Below are 22469 nucleotides of genomic sequence, written 5' to 3'. Positions count from 1 at the left end.
ATAATAAATAAATATATGTATGTATGTTTGTAGGGAAGATGGAGACACTAAGATTAAACCTTTCTCGGGCACCGCGGTGGCTCCGTCAGTTAAGCGTCCAGCTCTTGATTTGGGCTCAGGTCAGGATCTCAGGGTCCTGGTCCTCCACACTCAGTGGGGAGCCTGCTTGAGGATTCTCTCTCTCCTACTCCCTCTGGCCCCCAGCCCTGCTCTCTCTGTTTCTCACTCTCTAAAATAAAAATAAATAAATCTTTTTAAAAAGATCAAACCTTTCTGTTTAGAAGTAACTCTTTATGTGTATCGCTTTGGAATAGATGATTTGCTAATTTTCTACATTTAGGGAAAGATTAAATTCTCTTTCACTCCCTTCTCTGTTCTATTCTGTGTAATCTAACCTCCAGTGACACTAAATTGACCTAGGTTCGTGAGAAGGATGACAGCTATGTCAACCTAGTGACCTTTAGAAACATCTCCCTCCCACCTATTCCCTGCCCCCTAGTACAGTGAATGGTGAAAGTCAGTCTACAGTAGGTTTTTTCTTATTATATTTTTTCAAATGTTAATAGTCACAAGAAGATGCCTTAATTTCAACCATAGCTTTATGACCTTTTATTCACACCAAATTATGAGCAGGAGGCAGCAAAGGACATATTGGACTAGTTTTGACTTTGCAGCAAGTATGCAAGTCCCCGCCACTGTGATGATGGGCACACGTTTACCATCTACAGTGTATGTCAAACCAAATAGCATATTCATCTGTTAACAAAAGCCACACTGTGTCCTATTTTAAAAGTGGAGCAATAACATTATTTCCTTTGGAATTAACTGAAATTTAAGATTTACAACAGGTTGATGAGATTCACTTACATAAAAGTAATATTTACAAAGATTAATAGCAATTTAAGCTATTATAGTGTTTAAAGTTTTCCATTTTCTCAAAAAAAAAAAAACTCCAAAAAAAAAAGGAAAGGAAAGGAAAAATTTTTTAACTACAGAATAATAAGGTTAGTAGTATCTATCACAAGGCCTCTGACTTGTATTTTTTTAAGATTTTATTTAATAGAGACAGAAAGAGAAAGCACAAGCAGGGAGAGTGGCAGGCAGAGGAAGAGGGAGAAGCATGTTCCCCGCTGAGTAGGGAGCCCAATGCTCGACTCTGGGCTCAATCCCAGAACCTTGGGATCATGACCTGATGGAAAGGCAGACACCGAACTGACTGAGCCACCTAGACACACCTCTTGTAAGTGTATTTTTAGAACAGCTTCGACTGCAAGAGTTCCTGCCTTCCGTGTAAGTAGAAACTACTGTTGGTTTCCCCCACAGCTTTGAGATTAATGAAGAGTTATATCCCTCAGGCACCAACCCCTTGACTTTCAGCCCTAACCCAAAAAGTCTTCGTCCTCCTTGTACTGGGAAAAAAGGAGAAGGGCTGCCTGCTTGTCATTTGCCAGTCTCTTTCTGCGGATCATTTCTCAGGACAAGTTAAGGGTCTTTGTTGTTTTTGTTTTTTCTGAACCTGAACTTCAGTAATTTTATATATAAGCTGATGAAAAGAATTTTCAACTGTTCAGTGTACTTTTCAAGAGTCCATTTGTTAGACAAAATATGAGGAAATGTGGTCTATTTTATCACTTTTTTTTTTTTTTTTTGGCTCCTAAATACAGATAACAGTACATAGAACAAACTGGAAGAGCGGGTTCTGCTGCCCTGCCCAGCTCCCCTGTTAACCTGATATCACCACTTAGATGGCAGAATGAACGATATGAGGTAACAGGCTAGGAAACTTGCCCATGCTGAGGACACAGAAAGAAATAGCTCTCGTGTTGAGAACTGGGAAGGCTGGGAAAAATACTACCTGACATATATATGCCAGTCACATAATTTCACAACAGACTAGAAAAAAACACACACACAAAAGGAAAGAGAAAAAAGTCAAAGTGAAGACACTAAATGTCTAAGTTTTTCTTAGAAGATCAGCCCTAGAAATGTATGACAATAATGTGCACCACAGTTTTATCTATGGAATTCAAATAGGTTTACCAAGATTTCCACACTTGGTTTCTGGTACATGTGCACCTGCACGCACTCGTGAGCACACACACACACACGCACATGCACGCACACAGATATAAAAATATATATTCTTTTTCACATGAAGTATGTCATTTTCTTAAAACTTTATCAACCAAGTTTGCTTTTTGTGTGTTTCTTCTGTTCAGATATATAAACTATAATATAAATGTAAACCATAAATCTTACAAAATTATATGAATGATCATTACAAATGTACTTAGTACCTATTTTGTAGATAGCCCATTGCCTCTGAGCATCTATATTTTTCTCTACTTTATTGCCCTAAAGCAAGTATTTTGGCTTCTCTCCTAACTTTTTATTCTTCCAGCCAGAATAAGAGTTTTCAACAGCAAGACAATTAAGGGTCCTTAGGACCAGAGAAAGTTCAGTGATGTAATGAAGCATTCACTCAGAAACCTGGATTCTGGACCTACGATCTTTAAATAACTAGTGAGAAAGACTGGAAATTCCCAATAAATGCTGCTGCTTATGGAAAATTACTTAATCTCTTCGAGCTTACTTTTCCTTCTTATAAAAGTAGGGGATTATATAATTATAAAATAGCTAAGTGATTTCTAAGTCCTTTCCCGTTCTAAAAGTCTATCATTCAAAGCTGTTAAAAATACCTTTAAAATTGTTTGAGATTGGGGCGCCTGGATGGCTCAGTGGATTAAGCCGCTGCCTTCGGCTCAGGTCATGATCTCAGGGTCGTGGGATCGAGACCCGCATCGGGCTCTCTGCTCCGCAGGGAGCCTGCTTCCTCCTCTCTCTCTGCCTGCCTCTCTGCCTACTTGTGATCTCTCTGTCAGATAAATAAATAAAATCTTTTAAAAAATTTTGTTTGAGATTGTGTGTGTTTACACACACACAGACACACACACACACACACACACACAGACACACACAGACACACACACACACACACACACACACACACACACACACACACAGTGAAAGGGGAAGGAATATACAGTATTTTATACCAGGACTTTACATCATTATCTAGACGTTTTTTTGTTGCTGAAACGTAAGTTTCAGGGTGGCGTTCGCCCAGCAGGGGGAGCTCTTCTGAGAAGCCAGGTTCAGGAAAACGTTGCAGCTACTCCCACTTAGCCTCCCGGCGCTTTAGTCCGGATACAGGGCAGTGTTTGGGGCCACCACATCCCAGCTCAACTGGGGACCCAGCGGAATTTGTAACCCCCGTTGGCTGTCCGAATGGTGAAGGCATTGCCCTGGGGGAAAGCGAGGGTGCGGATGGTGCTGTGGCTGCGGATGGGAGTGCTGAAGGAGCCACCTTCTTCCAGCTCACTGTGGCTCAAGTTGAGCGCGCTCCGGCTGCAGTCTGTGCGCAGCCCCCGGAAGCTGCCGTGCAGGTGCCCCGGCTTGCCTTCGCTCTTCGCGGGCTCCGGCTGTAGCCGGAGTCGCTTGGGGTCGCGGCTCTGCAGCGCTTCATCACAGCGCTCGGAAATCTCCCTCAGGATGGCGTCCACTTCCGCGCAATCCTGCCCGGTAGCACTGAACAACTCCTCCAGGCTCCTTTTGGCTGTCGCCTTAAGCAGGAAGGGCTCGGCTGTCGTTCCGCAATCCCGGGACTGCGTGATCATCAGCTTCTACAAAAGATGGGGAGGAGCGCCAAGCTGGGGCCGGCTGGACTCCCCCCGCACTGGGTGCGCAAAGCAGACCCGGGCGCCTTTCGAACTCCGCGGGCTTAGATGCGGGCTGCAGATGGCTCAGCAAGCTCTCAGCAGCCACCGTCCTTCTCCCAACCCCCCTGGGTCCCAGTCCTGGGAACAGGGTGGGAGCTTCATAGGAACATTTCCGACGTCCCGCAGTGTCCCACACGCCCGCACCCCACTTACATCCAGCACCGAGGCCAGGTGCCGGGTCCGACTGGCAAGTTCCTTCAGTTGCACGTTCCGCTCTTTGAGCGAGGCGATCTCCTCCTGTTTCTGGGTCAGCGTCACGTGCAGCTGCAGAAGGAGACCCAAACATTACGAGGTAGGCCACCGTGGTCGGTCTCATCTGTATACTTGCATGAGTTATACCAGGATCCTAACATCTAATCTGGAACTGGAGACCCAAGGGCACTTGCACTGGCGGGAATAATAACCACGTTTGTTTAGTTGTCCTTTGTTTTCACAAATCACTTAGACAAAATGTATCTCAATCTTCAGTGTAGCATGGTGGTGAAGAGTATGGACTTGGTCAAAAAGCAGATACAGAGTCTGCCTCTGAAGTTCAATCTTCCTATACCTCAGTTTCATAACCTGTAAAATGGGGTAGTAAGGGTATCTTATTCAGTGGTTGTAAGTATTAGAAGAAAAAGTAAATTGATAAGCACAATACCAGGCGTATAAAGCCTTCGGTAAATACTGGTGTCCCTATTAAAAATCAATCTGGGGACGCATGGGTGGCTCAGTTGGTTAAGCCGCTGCCTTCGGCTCAGGACATGATCTGAGCGTCCTGGGATAGAGTCCCGTATTGGGCTCTTTGCTTGGCGGGAAGCCTGCTTCTCCCTCTGCCTCTGCCTGCCACTCTGCCTGTGTGCTCGCTCTCTCGCTCTCTCGCTCTCTCTGACAAAATAAAATTTTTAAAAAAAATCAATCTTGTGGGGCAGGATTATTCCCACTACTAAGGATGGAAATTGAGGAGAGCCACTGGAGCAATGGGCAGCTACGTGAAGCACTGGTCCGTCCACTGGTTCTGACTTACACCCCGGCACATTCCCGTTCATGCAATCCCCATTTCCGCCCAGAGCTCCATACCCTGTCCCCAACCCAGGATTCTTGGCGGCCAGCCCAGTGCCCCTACTTGGTTATTCTCAACGAGTGCGTCCCCCAATGCCCTCTGGTTCTGGTCGGCCACCTCCTTCCAGTACTGCTCAGGCGGGGGCACGTCCGGAGGGCGCAGCGGCGGTGACTGCAGGGCCTTTAGGTCCAGCGGTGGAGAGAGACAGGGCCCAAATGGCAATAGGTCGCAAGGAGAGAAGGGGAAGTCTCCGCCGGCCAGAGGAGGCGACATCAAAGAGGATGAGTCTGAGGAAGAGTGGGAGCTAGGTTTGCAGCCTCAGACTCGTGCCCGGCTAGCTACAGGGACAAAACGCCACGCCTGCCACGCCTGCCACGCCTGCCACGCCTGCCACGCCGGGTGTAGGGTTTATGTAAAGACTTAAGGAAAGCATCCCTCACTCTGCAATCCCTACTTTTTCCCAGGCCCTTTCTGATATCTTCTTCATACACAGCAGGCGCTCCATATATGCCTATCGAGTTGATCTGAAATCAGACTCTATGGCGGCCAGGACAAGACTGCCCCAAGTCACACAGCTCCGCCGTTCTGTACACTCCTGTCCCCCAACCTCTCCTTGACCGCATCACAGAGTAGGCTCCCTCTCCGAGAACTCAACCCGTTAGACTGGGAAAGCTCTATAAATTTAGCGATTCATCTCCATTAGAAAGGGTGTCGTCTCATAAATATGAAAGAGCCGGACCCATTGACGAGTTACTGACGATGTTGACAGGTGCTGCGTTTACCACTTACGCGACCACGAAATCGAAATCTGAACTAGTTTGATTTGCGGAGTGGGGAACGTCCCCGCCTCCCTTTACTTAACTGCAAGGAGACTGCACTTGCCTGCGGTGAGATTGTCCACTGTGTCTCTGAAATCCTGCAGATCGAAGTCCGCTGCCGTCTGCAGAGAATGGTTCTGAAATAAGCCAGAGGTGTAAAAGAGTTAATGTCGAGTCCAGCAGGTCTGAAGCGCTTCCCAGACCGACGGTCGCCCTCCCGGGCCTGGCAGCAGGTGTGCACGCACCGTAGTTCGCAACCGAGCCTCCTACCTGAAAATCAAAGCCCCATCCCAGGCTTGGAACCCAGCAGGCTTGCATTGCAATGGTGAGGAGCGGAACAGTCGTAGCAAGGGCCGGGTCCCCCGGGATCCTGAAGGGCGCGGAAACTGTGCGGAGCTGTGTTTGCGGCGGGAGTCCTTCGGCGCTCAGCTTAGTGGCCAGGCGCCAGGTAGCCGGTCGCCCGCAGTCCCCGCGCCGCCTCATTGGCCCGCCACCAGCCAACCAGCTGCCTCCTCACGTGAAGCCCGAGGCGTTCCTCCGGCTCCAGCTGAACCTCTCGTTCAACTTACCTCGGACCCGCCTAGGAGTCGTGCCCTAAGGTAAGGGAACAGGTGTGCGTCCGCTCGGATTTCCCTCCCAAGACCTGACGGCGTGCAGGGGCATCCGGAGAAATAACGTGAGGCTGTGTATCCCGCCGAGGCTCAGTCGCAGCCAAACCACCTTCTCCCCAAACAGGGAGGGAAAAGGTAGGCTATGCTGTATGCTGAGGGAGCAGGCATGCTATAGAAAGTGCTTCGGTTCCGCGGGCAGCAAGGCCTATTGCTCTTCTGTTTCTCAGCAAGTCAGAGTCTACTTTCTCGGTAAGGTGCGAGGCACCTCCCATGTCTTGAACTGGACGCTCTTCCTCGGTTCCCGCAGTGTGCCTGGCTGCGTGACGCCGAGGGAGACAGTGGGAGGCCCTCTTATTCTCTTAATTCGTGGACATTAAGAGTTGACAAAACTCTTTTACACAGAGTCCCTATGTTAATTCTCACCCAATGTAGGAAGCACGCAGGGCCCAGGAAGTGATTCCTCCCCGTTTGATGAAGAATTTGAAGCTTAGAGAAAGTGAATTGCCCAAAGTCACCCAACTAATTGGGGCTCCTGTCCTAGAAGGATGGTGACTATTTCAATCTTCTTTCCTGCATACCTCATTGCCTCTAGCGTTTATCTCTTTTTTTAAGGAAAGCCTGTCTTCCAATGAAGACAGCACTGGGGAAGAGGAAAGAAGTTTCTCGAGGCATATGGTGTGGGGGAATGCATCCAATATGCCCATCAGAAATACCTATTCTACTGCTTCCACTATTGTTGATTCCTTTGTGTTACTCATACTTATTTCCCCAAAGCCCTTCTCTACCTTTCAAATATTGCTGAAAAGAGGAACTTACTCTGACCCTAACCTTGAAGAAAGTACAAGTATTAGCTTTCATGGAATGCTTTGGTCTAGGAAGCCTCAAGCACCAGTTGGGAACTGAGGCTATAAGGGTGAAAGGAGCTTAGAAAGGGCCAAGACAAATTCTGAAGCACAAGTTAGTTCTGCCCTGGTTGAAGGACCCAGAAACAAGACTCATTTTCCAAGGGCTGAAAGGTCTTCCTCTTAATAGATATTCAGCCAAAGCCCTTACCATGAGGAGGCTTGAGGCTAAGTCAGAACTGGAGCCCAGGAAATGCTTCCTCCCATGCTATCCCAAGTCATTGGCTCATTCTGGACCTCAAACAAACACTTCTGAAGTGTTTCCTCTGGGCTCATCTTACCCAGCAGGAAGGAGGCTAGGAAATTTGACCTGAGCGCGCACTGGCCAGGGTCTTTCCAGGGGATCTTCCTCTAAGGGATGTCTTTCCCCTTCTACCAGCTGTGTCTCCCCCCAGGAAAAGTCCTGGACCTCTTGGGCCATCTCACATGAGCTCTGTGCTTGAAACTTTGAATCCTAGCTTCCCAATTAGATTTAAAAATCTGGCATTTTCCCAAACCACAATGGCAGCCCCCACCCCCAAAAAAAGCTAATGATGTGAAATTTAAGTTCTGAATACTTGGGCAAAAATTCAAGAAGAGCCTGCATGGTTTTCATGACTTGTAAAATAAACATATTGGAGTAAGACAGTGAATGGGCCTCTGGGTTGGTTGAAAGATGCTCAAGCACTGTCTTTCCTTATTTGAGCATCCAGATCTAAAGAGAAAAACAAAACAGAATCTGCAGTGCAATGCCCACTCTCATCCCTTGCCTTCCCCACTCTCTGCTTTCTGTGGCCACCTACCCTGACTCCATCTGGGCTCTTACCCAACTCTAAAGGTACTTGGGGAAACCTGGAAGGCCGTGTTCTTCTACCAATATCAGTTCTCGGAGGTGGTCATATCTTCTGGAGTCTTCAGTGCTGGACATTTCCCCTAGGGACCTAGGTCCCCAGGACCTCCTGCCAGGAAGCTGGAACTGGCACTCCTCCTGTAGGTTGCATCTAGCTAAGACCTCCTGTCCTTCTGGGCACTTCATGTCCCATCGATGGCCAGGCAGGCTTCTGGCATCCCAGACACCAATGCTGGGAGGTTCCTTCATCAACCTGGGAATGTCAGCCCTTGCAAGTGGAATAAATGGGATGGGAGTAGGGAAATAAGTTTTTAAGGAAAAGAAAAAGTCAAATACCTCTTTGCCCCATGAGGGTAAGTGACATGAACCTTTGCAGGGGGAGAAAATGACTTTTTTAAAGTGCCCAAATGCTGAAGAGCCATCTCTGCAGAGAGGAACGTTTGCTGTCAGATCTCTTCCAGAGTTCTTTGTCCTTCGTCCCTCTTCCTCTAAATGTAAACTCTATTCGTCTTTTCCAGTCTTGATCGAGTCAATCTTCACACTCCTTTGATACCCAGGGAATGAAAATTGTTAGGCCGGGCAGGGATGTTGGGAGCAGGACAAGTACCAGGTGCCCAGCGCTTCATTTTGCTCCCACCTACTCGCCTGGCTCCTCCGTGCTCAACCTCCAGATTGCTTTGTCACGGCTCCAGGGAATAGGGGGGGAGAACAGGAGACCCCTTCCCTGGAGGAAAGTTCTCCAGGTGAGCCCCTCTGTCCCAAGTTGGTCAGAACAGCTCTGAGAATACCGCCGACGCCACAGACTAGGGAGGGAAGAAGTTCCGATCCTCAGGGCTGAGATTCCGACAAGACGTCTGCCCCCACTAGCTAAATCTGCCTGCGCGCCGGCGCGAGATGAGCCTCTGCGGAAAGGAACCCCGGAGTCCCGAGTCGGAATTTGGGCTGTTGGAGGCCGCCGGGCTTCGGGAGAAAGGGGAGATACCTGCGAATCGGTCAAGTCACCACTAGGCGGCGCGTCGGACCCGAGTAGCGAGGAGCAGTCGGCGAGGTCCTGCAGGTCTATGGTGGTGAGGGCTGCGCGGGGAGAATCGGGGACACGCACCAGGCGGGCCCTGAGTCTCTCGAGCCAGAGCTCGCCACTGGCCTCCCGTCAGGACATTGGAGCCCAGAGGGGAAAAGTTCATCTGAGCCGCGCGTGCGCTACCCACCCGGAGCGGGGAACCCGAGGGATCGCGTGGGAGCCGCCAGGCTCACCTGGCAGCGCCGCGGGCTCCGCGTCCCGGGGATCTTCGTATATCGACACTGGGCTGCTGCCGCTGCAACCAGGAAAGAACTTCCGCGGAGGGGCGAACTGGCCGGACACAAAAACCGTGAGGATAGGTCAGCCCTCGGGCCCCGGAGCGTGCGGACCCTGCCTGGCACCGGCCCCCGGCCCCACCTTCCTCTCCAGCTTCCCCGGCTTGACGAAAGGCCGGCCCCCCAGCTCCAGCATCCTGTTGGGGCAGATGCGGTCGAAGGCTCGGCGTCCCGCCGCGGCGCCTCCGCACGACTGCATCCTGCCTCCCCGCCGGCTTCGGCCCAGGAACGCGGTGCTGGTTCTTCGGCGGCCGTGGCCGCGGCCGGAATAGCGACCCACAGTCAGCGCCCCGCCTGGCGCCTGCGGGGTAAGCGCGTGGTCGGGGTGGAGGCGAGGGGGTGGCTGTAGGGGTGCGGAGGGAGGGCCAAGTGGAGAGTGAAGACTGCCGCGAGGGAGGGGCGGCTCGCGCCTGAGCGCCGGAGGTGGCGCCTTCAGCCCCGGACAATCTGCGCGCGGGCGGAGGCGTTAAACCCAACCTGGCAACGCGGGTTCCCCCGGGAGCGGCGAGCGCGGGACCCGGCCCGCGAGCGCCCTTTTGGGGAGGGTTGGCGCCGCTGCCTCCAGGCAGCACCAGACGGGAGGAGGAGTGAACTAGCCCCACCGGTCCCTAATACCGGGTACCGCCTTTCCCCTTTCGGACAGCAAGGACGGAAAAGTTAACAACTCTTTCTTCTTTTCTTCCCACCCCCAGCCGTAAGGCACGAAATAAACGCGGAGTGACACTCGCCAAAGCCTGACTCCGGCAGGAGCCTCATAGTACCTCGTAGTACCGCCTCGTAGGATTTGGTGCAAATGTAGGAATGCCGCAGAACTGCCCCCAGACTACAGAAGATCCTTACGCAAGGCTGGGGTGCACTTCTGGTCTTGACTTACGACTTGCCCTTGGTTTCTCTTTGCCTGATGGCCTAGAAGCGCTCCCCGGACCCCTAGCCCCGCATTTTCCCGGGCAGCGACGCCTGCGTGTAGCCTTTAAAAGAGAGTCAGTTAAGAGAAAGCGACATCTACAAATGCTCCTCCCCTTTCGGAAAACGCCGCACTGCACGGTCCTAAATCCCCTAAAACCCCAGTCTCTTTCTCCCCCGAAAGCCTCATTTGGCCACCGCAGCATTTGGCCACTTTGTACACAGCTGGCCTTGGTCGCTCGGAGGAAGTCTTGGCTGCCCTTCCCAAGACGAGGGCCTCTCCCAAGAAGGAGCACCTCTAAATCCCTGGATGAGGGGATCCCTCAGACCACTCTTAGATATGGCGAATTTGAATAGTCATCTGAAATTACCCCGGTAACTTCCTATTGGTCACCTTGTTTGTGTCTTATACGAAGTAGTGGTAATGAAAATCCTCTTTTAAAGTGGTATGATCCCTTTTTATTTCTCCCTGTTATCTGGATTATTAAAGGCACCCCTTAACAGTGTTGGAGACGGTTCTACAATAGTAGAGCTAGAATAGACTTAGAGACTTTTGGATACATCTATAAATGGGGAGACCTGGTTGAGGTGAGGTCAGGCAGCTAGAATTGGTGTGGTATCACTGATTGACACCACAATCAATGAGGGATATCAATGATACCCTCAGTGAGGGGCTCTGACTTCAGGATGAGAGTACCTGAGGATTGGAACCAGGAGCTCCACCAGATCTTTAGGAAAAGCATAAAACTGGGGCACGTAGCTGGCTCAGTTGGTGGAGCATGTGACTCTTGATCTCAGGGTTGTGAGTTCGAACCTCACCTTGGGTGTGGAGATTACTTTTTTTTTTTTAAAGACTTATTTATTTGAGAGAGAGCATGAGCAGGGGAGAGGGGCCCCGAGAGGAAGAAGCAGACTCCCCACCCAGGAGGGAGCCTGTTGTGGGACCCAACCTCAGGACTTTGGGATCATGACCGGAGCTAGAGGCAGACAGATGTCCAACTGACTGAGCCAACCAGTCATCCCTGGATGACTATAAAATTTTTTTTAAGAAAGGAAAATCATAACGCTAACTTCAGTAGAGGTGCCATTAAAATGAGATTATGTAATGCAACTGGTGCTTGATGTGGATAAATTGATGTTGTTGATGTTTTAAGGAGGCTTTTCAGTGCTCCTCCAGCCTCTCACAACCTATTCTTGGCTTAGTTCTGATTCCTGAGTAGCCTAGTAACTAGCCGATCCTCCCTCCCTCCCTATCTTCCCAGTCTGTAAAAGGAGTAGGGGAGCTCTTAGTTGAGTTTTGGGAACATCTCTCACCTGAGGCCATTCCTGATTTTACAGAATAGACTCCTTTTTCATCAGTGAATTCCAAAATGCAGAAAAATAGGGACATTGTACATAAAAATGTGGCAAAAGGAGCTGGAATAGCATGATTATAGGACTCCGAATCTGGATGATTCTGGAACCAACTCACCCATATCAATCTTGGCTGAGTGATGGAGTAAATGTTGGTGAAAACAACTTCTCCCCCAAGTCACACTTTTGTAAAAGAGCCAATGGTCCTACCCACCCTTAACAGTGGGGCTGAGGGCTCTAGATATTTGGGGACTTGGGTCTGATGATACAATTTTTCCTTCTCCTTTTCATCATCACAGACCAGCTTTTTCTCAAACAGCTTGGGGATCAGCGTTTCCCTATCCCTGAGCCCAAGTCCAGAAATTTCCTGGAGAGCTTAACACATTAATATAAGGGGAGAGAAGAGATCTGAGGGCCTCAGAGTAAGTGCTCCTGGTGCTGGAGAGTACCTAGAGGGTACTTGTGAGGAAAGGTGTAAGGAAGAGTCTCTAAATTTTGAATGTGTTTGCTTTTCATTTATGCCAATTTATCCTACATTTAAATTGATTCTAAATATAGAGGAACATGACTTGAGTTTACCCCCCCAAACTTAAGTTTTATAAATCTTTCAGAAAATTTGAAAAGACAGTTCAATGAATAACAGGTTTGCCTCCCAATAGCTAACGTTATCCTGTATTTGCCTCTATTTCAATCTCCAAGGTTTGGGTTTTTTTTGTTTTTTTTTTTTCTGTGTAAATCCCTCCCCACTATTGTACAGGCTGCCAACAGTCTTCGTGTCTTGAATATTTGCTATATGCAGGGACCTGTGCAGAGGGATTTGTATGGAACAGGTAATGAAATCCATATCTCTGAGGTGCCTGGATGGTGCAATTGGTTAAGCATCCAGACACTTGGTTTTGGCTGAGGTCGTGAACTTACAGTTGTGAGATGGAGCGCCACATCAGGATCTGCACATCCTCTCTCTCTACCCCCACTCAGCCCCTCTCCAAGATAAATAAATAAAACAAAAAAAAAATCCATACCTCCATCCTATCAAATAGGTTATTGTTCTTCCTAATTCTACAGAAGAGACTCATGTGTGCGTGGAAATGAGACTTGCTCAAGCACTCCAGAGCCCACTTGTTTCATCATGATTTTATACTACCTCAGGATCTCCTTTAAGGCATGACAACAGCTCTATCAAGATTGCCAGGCTCAGAGAAGTGAAGACATTGGCTGGAGGTGAGAGAACTGAAATTCTATGGCAGACTCACCACAGTGAGAATGAAAGTGATGAGACTGCTGTGGAGGTAACTCCAGCAAGCCTAGGTCTCACTTTTTAAAAAAGATTTTATTTATTTACTTGACAGACAGAAATCACAAGTAGGCAGAGAGGCAGGCAGAGAGAGAGGAGGAAGCAGGCTCCCTGCTGAGCAGAGAGCCCCGTTGTGGCTGGACTGGCTGGATCGCAGGACCCTGGGATCATGACCTGAGCCAAAAGTCTCATTTCTTGACTCAGTTTTCCCACCTGTGTCACGACTGGAGGCAGGGACTGTGCTGGCTCTCCAAATATGTTCTCCATAGTCTCTATTGAATGGAACGCACTGAGTAGATAACTTGTCTCACACCTACCTCAGGAAGAGGGGTTTTTTAAAAGCCTTTCCACAAACCTGTAAGTGAGAGAAGTTGAGCAGTGTGGCTCTGATTACCTGCCTTCAAATCCTGATTGCTCTAGACCCTGTGGTCCAGGGTCCTTCTCTGAAAAATGGGATCACACATGGAGTTTTTGGAGGATTGAGACAATGAATGCTGACCACAGCGCCTGGGACATTTGAGCACCCAATGATGGCCATGATTACTGTGCCATTGTTCTCCTGGTCTCACCTGCAGCAGGTGTAAGACAAAAGTGAACTGTTGAACCAAGTCATTGCAGGGTAAATGGGCTCTATTTGTCATGGACACGACAGCCTTCATTTCCAATATCTGTTAGTTGTCAGAGTAGGTCTTTCTTTGCCCTAAACTAGTTGGCATAGGTGATTCCCAAAGCTTTCCAGCTGGGCATCCTGTGTGTCCCCATCCCTCTAGACAGCATAGACTGCTGTGCGTTCTATTCAGGTTCACACCGCACCTTCCCTTTGGACCTTGGGGAATGAGCAGTCCTTAGCCTCCTATGAGGTCATGGGATACAGGTCTACAAGTGACCCTCTCAGCGACTCGAATCTCAAAGGACCTGGTGTTCCCACATGGATACCTAATTACAGGGTGGGAGCCAGGGGAGCAAGACCCTTCCATTCTTACTACCTGTATCCCCATCTGCCTTTACCCTCCCTCCCCACAGACAATGCAGGCAATAGCATTCAGACAAACCAAGACTGACAGCCTGTTTATTGGGGAAAGACTAAGGTCTGTCAGGTGGGCTTAGTAAAATAAATAAAGGAGGAGGCGCTCTTATAGTACACTATTTACAACCTGCAGGATGACCTTGTGACCAGCTGGGAGCCATGAAGTCTTCTAGGGGCCAAGACCGCCCTCCTTCACAGCAATGGGAGAGGTGCAGCAGTCCGGCCAGGGTAGACAGACAAATGTGTATTTCATTTCAATTTCGGAGACAGGCTGCATTTCTCCCGGATCTGGAATGGCAGCATATGAGTCAGGGAGGTCTCATTTATGGCCACTAGTAGCTGCAGCTTGCCCAAGCAGTCCTGCACTGCGGCCTCGGCGTGGCCCCCTAGGCCCAAGTCCACCGGGCGCGGGAGCTGTAGCATACGGTCAGCCAGCGCCAGGCAACAGATGGCCAGCAGGGAGGGGGTATAGCTGGTGAAAGCATAGTCGGCCAGGCTCAGCTCCGCCACACCACGCGCCAGGGCTTGTGCCTCCAGGGCTTCTGAGACCTCAGCCTGCCCGGCCTCCACACGAGCGTGCGTGAAATGCTCCAGGAAGAAGCTGATGGTTGGCGCGCCCAGGCTGAAGTGGAGTTTGTGCAGCACGATGCACTCGAGGTTGCACAGTTGTTGCCGAGAGAAGGCGCCGCAGCACAGAGCCAAGAGCTGCTTCACGCGGGGCGGGTGCACTTCCACCTGCAACACAGGGGCGCCCAGGCCCACCCCAGTCTCAAACCTGGGAGAAAACCAGGACTCCCCCCATCCCTTCCAGCCAGATAGCTGGGCCTTGGCTTCTCCATTTCTTCCACTTTAATCGCCTGGGGTGTACTTTCAGCGCAGTTTCTCTAACTACTGTCCCGCTAAAAAAGGTTTGAGAATTTTTAAATATTTTTCCCCCGGGAAGTCTAGAATAGCAGGGCTACAAAGTGCTGTTGGGATTTACTTTTGAGACTGACTCCAACCTATTTATTTAGGGGTCGGTGACGGGGCTGACGGTGGGGGCCATTATTGAGAAGTTAAAGCTGTGGGATATATAGGTTTGCAAATGTAGGGACAGAATGAATTCTGTCCACCCAGCACTAAATCTTGTACGCTGGAAAGCCAGGTGGTGGCCAGAGAGTCGCTGTGAGTTTGGCTGTTCCCCAGACCCCACGTGGAGGTACCTGTTTGCAAGCGATGAGCAGGGACGTGACCCCAAGCAGCTGGAAGCAGTCTGCAGCCACAGGCGTGGTGGTAAGAAAGCGGTCCAGAGTGTTCACCGTCAGGCAGAGAGATTCGAAGGAGAGGTGGAACTGGCGGTGCACTGGGATCAGCCAGCTAAGCAGCTTACAGCGGGATTCCGCCGTTACCTGCGGGGAGGGACGTGGGAGGAGGACCCATTGAGCTTGGGCAAGGAGGGTCTGCAGAAGGAACCTGCCAAGAAAACCCAGGGAGATTCCCTGGAGGAAGGCACAAAAAGGGAAAACCTAAATGCGGTGGAAACTGGGAGACACTGGGACGGTGCTGCTGCGCGAAGAGTAATGGTCGGGCTAGGACCTGGAAGCCTTGGATTCGTACCTAGCCCTGTGCCAAGTGTGTACACACATTACCTTGTGTAATCCTCTCAGCAATTCAGTGAGGGGAGAGGGCCACCACTTTGCAGATGAAGAAATAAGCTCAGAATTGTTAAATGGCTTGCCCGGGGTCAGGAGGAGTCTAGAACCCAGAAACTGTCTTCGGTCCTCTGCATTCTACCGCGTTCCCACTAACCAGTACGGAAACTTCGGGCAGGTCACTTAAGCCGTCCAGGCCCCAGTTTTCTCCATTTGTAAAATGAGGCTGGTGGCCTGGCCCTGTAAAGCTCCTTCCCGCTCGGGTCGCGAAGCTCCGTGCCCCGGGGCGCGTCGGAGCGCAGACGGAGGGCAGACGGAGCGGAAGAGGAAGGAGCCCGAGAGGGGAAGAGGAGCGGGGGTGGGGACCTCGCTCTCCCAACGCCTCACTTGTGGCTGCCGCGCCAGCGACTCCCGCGGGTGGAAGTGGCTCTCCCGCGCCTTGCGGAAGACGTAGCAGCTCTGACCGTAGTCACGGAAGGTCTGTAGATCTAGCTGCGCAAACTGCTGGGCAGGAGCGGGTAGGGGGCTGCAGCCTAGCGCCGCGGATGCTGCGGGGCTGTCTGCACCATCAGACCCGGAGCTGGGGGACTCGAACAGGTCGCAAACACCGGAGTCTCCGGGGAGCGGGCACGGGTTCAGCGGCTGCAGCGGCTGTTTTCTCCGGAGGCGTGGGCGCCTGCTCTTCTTCACCGGGGCGCGGAGGTTCTGGTCGTGGTCCCGCTTCCCAGCCCGGGCGGCGGGACTCACGAGACTGGTGGGGCAGGGGGTCACCATGGTGCAGCCCGGTGGCCGCTCTATGACTCCTCGCCTTGCGACAAACCGAAGGCGCGCTCCAGAGTCCGCAGTAGGCTGGCCAGAGCCGCGGCGAGTCCCTAAGTACTCGGCGGGCTCCTTACCCCCACCACACCCCCGGCTTCTCACTGGATGACTACTGAGCGGCACGAGACCGCGCTTTCCCGGCTAAAGAACCGCTTCAGAGCAAGCTGCTGGCAGGGTGTAGCCTGCGTGGCCTGCAGCGGAGAGGAGGAGCTACGCCGGACCAAGCGCACCCGCCCTGTCCTGCTTTTCCGCGCGCGTCCCGCGTCACCCAGGTAACAGAGCCCGGCTTGCACGGAGAGCTGCGCGCGCCGCCCGGGGTGGGGGTGGGGCGGTGGCTAGGTGGAGTGTGCGCAGAAGCCAGCGGAGGGGCTGGACTGCTCCGGGGCCAAAAAGCTTTTCCTTGCCGCCATCTCCCCGTCGAGGTCCGGCTCGTCTTGCAAACTGTAATCCAGGTCGGTAATTTGGTAAAGATCAGTTTCCGACCTTTCAGGGCTCCAACTAGAACTCTGTCAGTACAGGAGTTTCCTCGCTGACCCATACACGCAGTTAATTCTAATTCCATTGCTTTTGTAATTTTTGTTTTAGGCCGGACCCTAGGATCCAGTATCCCTGCTTGCGCTGGTCTTGGGGAGCAGACCCTCCACAGGTCCACCTGCGCTGTGTATCTGGGAGCTAGTGCAGCCTCCCAGGCAGGCACTCATGCCCAAAACCAGACTGCCCCGCGAACATCAGACAGCAGGTCTCAACTCCTCTAACACTTGCCACACCAAACCTAGTAAACTGGAGCGGTTAAGGACAGGACATGGTTGGAGCGTTGGATTGCTAGCTTGGATCTAATTGCCCACACCTGCCATGGGCGCCTCACGATCCCTCGGTTTTTCCCTGCTCTCCGTCTCTGTTCATTCAGAAGCTCACAAAAGTAGAGCTGGAGCGGGAGGCAGGGGAGCGGCCAGGTAGGAGGGACTGAGGTGGACGTAGCAGTTTCCTGAGGGCACTGCTGGGTGAGAACCTAGCCTCCTGTCTTGGTAGAAGCTGGAGGCCTAAGTGAAAGGGGGCACAAGTACCATGGAGTCAGCCCTACAGGGACGTCTCAGTGGCAGGAAACCCACTAGACCTTCAGCCTGATGAACTTTCCAGAGGCACTCCCAGAAGTGAGGTTGTTAGATATCCCAAGAGCAGGTTCAGCCATTCCCCCCTCTTTTCAAAAGAAAGCTGAGGAGGGCACCTGGGTGGCTCAGTGGGTTAAGCCGCTGCCTTCAGCTCAGGTCATGATCTCAGAGTCCTGGGATCGAGTCCCACATCGGGCTCTCTGCTCAGCAGAGAGCCTGCTTCCCTTCCTCTCTCTCTGCCTGCCTCTCTTGTGATTTCTCTCTGTCAAATAAATAAATAAAATCTTAAAAAAAAAAAAAAAAAGCTGAGGAATGTATGTCATCGGATTGAAATCCCAGTGCCCAGAACTTGGGGAGTAGGATGTTGTCTCCTAGAGATGCAGGAAAGAGAAAAGAGAAGGATTTGGGGTTGTGGTCAGTTTTACTCCTATTTCTCTGTAACTCTGAGAAAGGTCTTTAGTCTCTCCACCTAAATAGTTTCATTTATCACTTGAGAGATTAGCTAAGAACCACCTGTCTTTCAAAATAGAGGTGTCAGGACTTGCTGTCTCCTCTCAAGCTGTTGTTGGGGAACCATTATGGGTTGAGCAGGGAAATCTGTGGAAAGAGGTCAGCTGTCAGACTTTTTCCTTGAGAAGCTTTCTGGATGAGGAGGAAAGACCTAGAAATTCTGATTCTTCTCATCAGCACAGATGAGCATGTGGTACAATGAAAAGAGCTCAAAGTCAATTCCCAGGGTCAGAATGGTCACTCCCATTTATTGGTCATCATGGGCTAGCTATTATCTTCTCAGAGTCTCTGTTCCTCATTTGTTAAAACTGGCTATTAATACTTGTCTTGAGGAACAAGTGAAATATGTTGAAAGCTCAAAGTCCCTTTAAAATGTAAAACAGGGGGTTACATTAAAGCCTCCGTTGGGAAGTCAATAGTATCACCCTGGAGATATTCTGAAAAAGCAGAAAGATCATTTTATCCACATGGATGTGAGGGTAGTGTTTGTAGTTAGAATTAACTCCCAACAGATGGTGCCCGAGCTTTGTACTGATGGGTTTACTCCTCAGTATTTGTGGATATGCCTGCCATGCTTGGTCCAAGACCATGATCAAGGCTGCATGGGTCCTGGGGTTCCTGGCTGGCTTCGGTAGAGCATGAGACTCTTGATCCTGGGGGTTATAAGTTCCAGCCCCAGGTGCGCGGTATAGTTTACTTTAAAAAAAAAAAAAGCACACAGACACACAAACCTTTTTTATGGAGAGCCCAAGTAGGCAGAACAGCAGGCTCTCTGCTGAGCAGGGAGCCCAATGTGGGGCTCAAGCCCAGGACCCCGGGAACATGACCTGAGCAGAAGGCAGATTCTTAAGCGACTGAGCCACATAGGTGCTGTCCCTCTGCTGCCCGACTCTGTCCCTCTACCCCCCAAAAAACCCTTTAAAAAAAGGTTGCATGGGTCCTTCCCTCATAGAGCTGACATTCTAGTGGGGGAAGTGAAGAACCATGTGACACATTTAAAAAATGATTATGATAGAAGACCTTCTGAATAAAACACAGGTTACCCAGTTAAACAAATGTCAGATAAATTTTAGTACGATCGTATCTTAAATAGTTCATAGGACATTGCAGTGCCTAGTAGGTACATTAAATGTTTGGACTTTACCTGAAGCCATTGAAGAAGCTTTACCAAGATAGAATCTGCCTTTTGTTTTAAAAGATTATTCTGGCTGAGGTGTGAAAAATGGATTGTAGGAGACAAGACTGGAGGCTATTGAGGTGCAGTATTTGTGGTATGAACAATCCAGTGCAATTTAAGGCCTTATTTTCCCTGTGAAGGGTCTTTAAAGTTAATTTCTCTTTTCTCATCTGAGACCTAGGTACAATGCACCTTTAAGGTACTAGGTAAATCTAAAATACTTTAAAGGTGTAGAACTTAATTAAACCCAGGCTTCTATAATGAAAGCTACTTAACCATGATTTGGCCCTGCTTGTTTTCAGGTGTGGTTTTTGAAATCTATAGGATGGATAATGGAACTGAAGTTATCTTGTTGTTTTCTTCCAGTTTGACATTCGAGCCTCAGTTGAAAGCTCCCACTGTCATCCCGCCCCAACTCTTGGACTGTGATGGAGGTAGGAAGAATACATTTGCTAACAGTACCTTGTTTAGCAGAGTAAGCGGGTTGGGCTTGGTACTTAGAGGTGGACAGCTTTGTTAGTGCCTCAAATGGTCGTTAAGCTCACTTTATATTTTAAGTCACTAGAATTTATATCTGTCACTAAAAATTATATTTACTATGTATGTTTTCTATTAATGTGTTTTCTATTAATGTATTTAAGTGCCCAGATTGAGAAGCATTTAAGGTACTAAAAGTCAGACAAGTTTTTCTGGTATTTAGTAAAGAGCAGGAATTTTCTTTTTTCTTCTTTTTTAAAGGATCTTATTTATTTGAGAAAGACAGTGTGAGTGCAGAGAGAGAGAGGCAGAGTCTCTGCTGAGCAGGGAGCCTGATGCGGGGATCTTAGGACCCTGCCATCATGACCTGAACTGAAAGCAGACATTTAACAGACTGAGCCACCCAGGTGACCCCAAAGCAAGAATTTTCAACACAGGTTTTTTTGTTTGTTTGTTTGTTTTAAGTTTTTATTTATCTATTTGACACACACAGAGAGAGAGATCACAAGTAGACAGAGAGGCAGAGAGAGAGGGGGAAGCAGGCTCCCTGCTGAGCAGAGAGCCTGATGCAGGACTCCATCCCAGGACCCTGAGATCATGACCCGAGCTGAAGGCAGAGGCTTTAACCCACTGAGCCACTCGGGTGCCCCTCAACAGTTTTTAAATTTTTTTTTATTTTTTTATGTATTTGTCAGAGAGAGAGAGAGAGAGAGAGGAGCGAGAGTGAGCACAAGCAGACAGAGTGAGAGGCAGAGGGAGAAGCAGGCTCCCCGCCGAGCAAGGAGCCCGATGTGGGACTCGATCCCAGGACACTGGGATCATGACCCGAGTCGAAGGCAGCTGCTTAACCAACTGAGCCACCCAGGTGTCCCCCCTCAACAGGTTTTAAAGCCAGACTTTTGACTTGCACATCTAAATGTCCACTAGTATCGGCACCTGGAGAAAAGACCATCTCTTGGTTACCTGCTTTTCTGCTGTTTTGCCACTTGCCAGTTCACCAAGATTTCAGGGCACACACTCTAGTGCATTGCTCCTTCCCTTGTGCACACATGTGCTTCCTCTCCCAACTCACACCCGCCAGTGGCATTCTGCCTGGCACAGGTGATACTGTGTAGTGGTGATGAGCTCCCGCTCTGGAGTCAGCACCTGGCTTGGCATCCCAACTCTGCAACACACATGCTCTGTCAACTTGGGCAAGTCGCTCAACCTTTTTATTCCTCTATTTCCCTGGCTGTTTAAAAATAATAAGAGTCTCCTAGAAAATTGTTGTGAGGATTAAATAAGGCGTATAGTGTGTGCATAGAGTGCTCAGTGTGAGTTAGCTGCTGCTCTAATTATATTTTTCTCTAGCTAAGGCATGGCTATCCAGTGTGGCTAACATAGGACCTGCTGTAATTTTGCTGATCGACATAATATATGATCAGAACTGGATACTGAGAAGAAGTCAAAGAGGAGTCAGCACAGTAGCATTTTGCTGGAGGCCAGTCCAGTCTCCAGCTCTTCTGAAATAGGGGAGACTTAGTGACTTGTTTTAGTGGGCCTTGAAAGAATTTCTTCAAACCAGGTTGATAACCTGGAGCTCTCTTCGCTGCTTTCCCTTTAGGTGGTAGAATTGCCCATGCAGATCAAAGGTGTCAGGAGGGAACGGTCCTCATGATAATTCACTCAAAACAAGAAAAATGCAAACTAAAAGCATCATGAGATATTATCTTATATGTAATCTGACTGATAGAAGTCTATACTTTTGATAAGTGGATGCAGGGAAATAGGGCTCATATGTTTTTTTGACAGTGTAATTTGGTACAGCTGTTTTCGAAGGTAATTTGGCAAGATCTGTAAACATCTAAAATGAACGTAATCTTCAACTCAGCATTTCTATTCCCAGATGTTTATTCTATATCAATGCAAAATTACTTTATAAAAAGGTATTTATCACAATGTCCGTGTTAAAAGCAAAACAGTGATTGTGTGCAATAAGGGACATCTAAAACACAGAATATTATGTGGCCACTAAAAAGAAAGAGGTAGATGTTTACAGACTGATGTAGAAGGATTTTCAAAATAGAGTGTTAAATAAAATAAAGCAAGGTGCAAAGCACTATGTCAAATATGTTGCCACTGTGTTAAAAAATATATATATATACACATGTATGTCCTTATATCTGCACGGAATTTCCCTGGAAAGATACACAAGAAACTGGTAACACAGGTTGCCTTTGGGAAGAAGATGTGGGAGACAGAAATAGAGAGGGAGGGACTTTTTACTGTACTTACATTGATCTTCTGAATTTTGAACTCTAGTTATGTGTTTCCTCTTTTTAAAAATAGCATTTTTCATATGCAGATGGCTTGAAAGTTAGAAAGCAAGGAACCTAAGTGATTCCTGAAAAATGGTGATTGCTATTACATGTGAAAATCAGAAGGGCTGGATACACTAGAACAGGGTCTGGGCACTCTGGGAGCAAAGTTACCGTCACTTCCTAAGTGAGACCGTTGTTTTGGAAGTTGGATTACATCAGTGAACAGAACAAACATCCCTGTCTTCCCAGAGCTTCTGGGGGGTGTGGCAGTGCAGGGAGAGACACGGTAGAGGGACTGGGATGCTGGAAGTGCTACAGACAGGCTTCATTATTTAATATGGTGGTCAGATAAGTGCATGGAGAAGATTTGGGCAGAGAACTCGAGGAGGTAGGGGAGCTGGCCACATGGGCATCTGGGGGGAAAACATCCTAGCCAGAGAAAATAGCAGTGAAAAGGCCCTGAGGCATGAGCAGGTCTGCCCTGTGGAGGAAGAACAAGGACAGTGTGGCTAGAGTGGGAGTGACAAGGAGA

At 49.5% G+C, this 22469-nt stretch overlaps 2 protein-coding genes across 2 annotated transcripts; both read right to left on the bottom strand.

Annotated features, from left to right (window-relative positions):
* Nucleotides 1-3242: 3242 nt before the first annotated feature.
* On the bottom strand, nucleotides 3243-9536 carry MCIDAS (multiciliate differentiation and DNA synthesis associated cell cycle protein). The gene is made up of 7 exons (XM_045998839.1): nucleotides 9420-9536; nucleotides 9236-9332; nucleotides 8964-9055; nucleotides 5704-5776; nucleotides 4885-5108; nucleotides 3933-4043; nucleotides 3243-3683 (listed from the first exon to the last, which is right to left on the bottom strand). Exons 1-7 carry the CDS (start codon nucleotides 9534-9536, stop codon nucleotides 3243-3245), a joined length of 1155 nt encoding a protein of 384 aa, XP_045854795.1.
* A 4627-nt stretch (nucleotides 9537-14163) lies between these two features.
* On the bottom strand, nucleotides 14164-16609 carry CCNO (cyclin O). Its single transcript, XM_045998833.1, has 3 exons — nucleotides 15933-16609; nucleotides 15117-15302; nucleotides 14164-14649 (listed from the first exon to the last, which is right to left on the bottom strand). Exons 1-3 carry the CDS (start codon nucleotides 16317-16319, stop codon nucleotides 14164-14166), a joined length of 1059 nt encoding a protein of 352 aa, XP_045854789.1. The 5' UTR covers nucleotides 16320-16609.
* Between the last annotated feature and the right edge of the window lie 5860 nt (nucleotides 16610-22469).

Source organism: Meles meles, chromosome 3 (assembly GCF_922984935.1).
Source record: "Meles meles chromosome 3, mMelMel3.1 paternal haplotype, whole genome shotgun sequence".
In the NCBI taxonomy this organism is placed as follows: Eukaryota; Metazoa; Chordata; class Mammalia; order Carnivora; family Mustelidae; genus Meles; species Meles meles.
The sequence above is the reverse complement of the archived record's forward strand: the minus strand, read 5'-3'. Positions and strand labels throughout refer to the sequence as shown.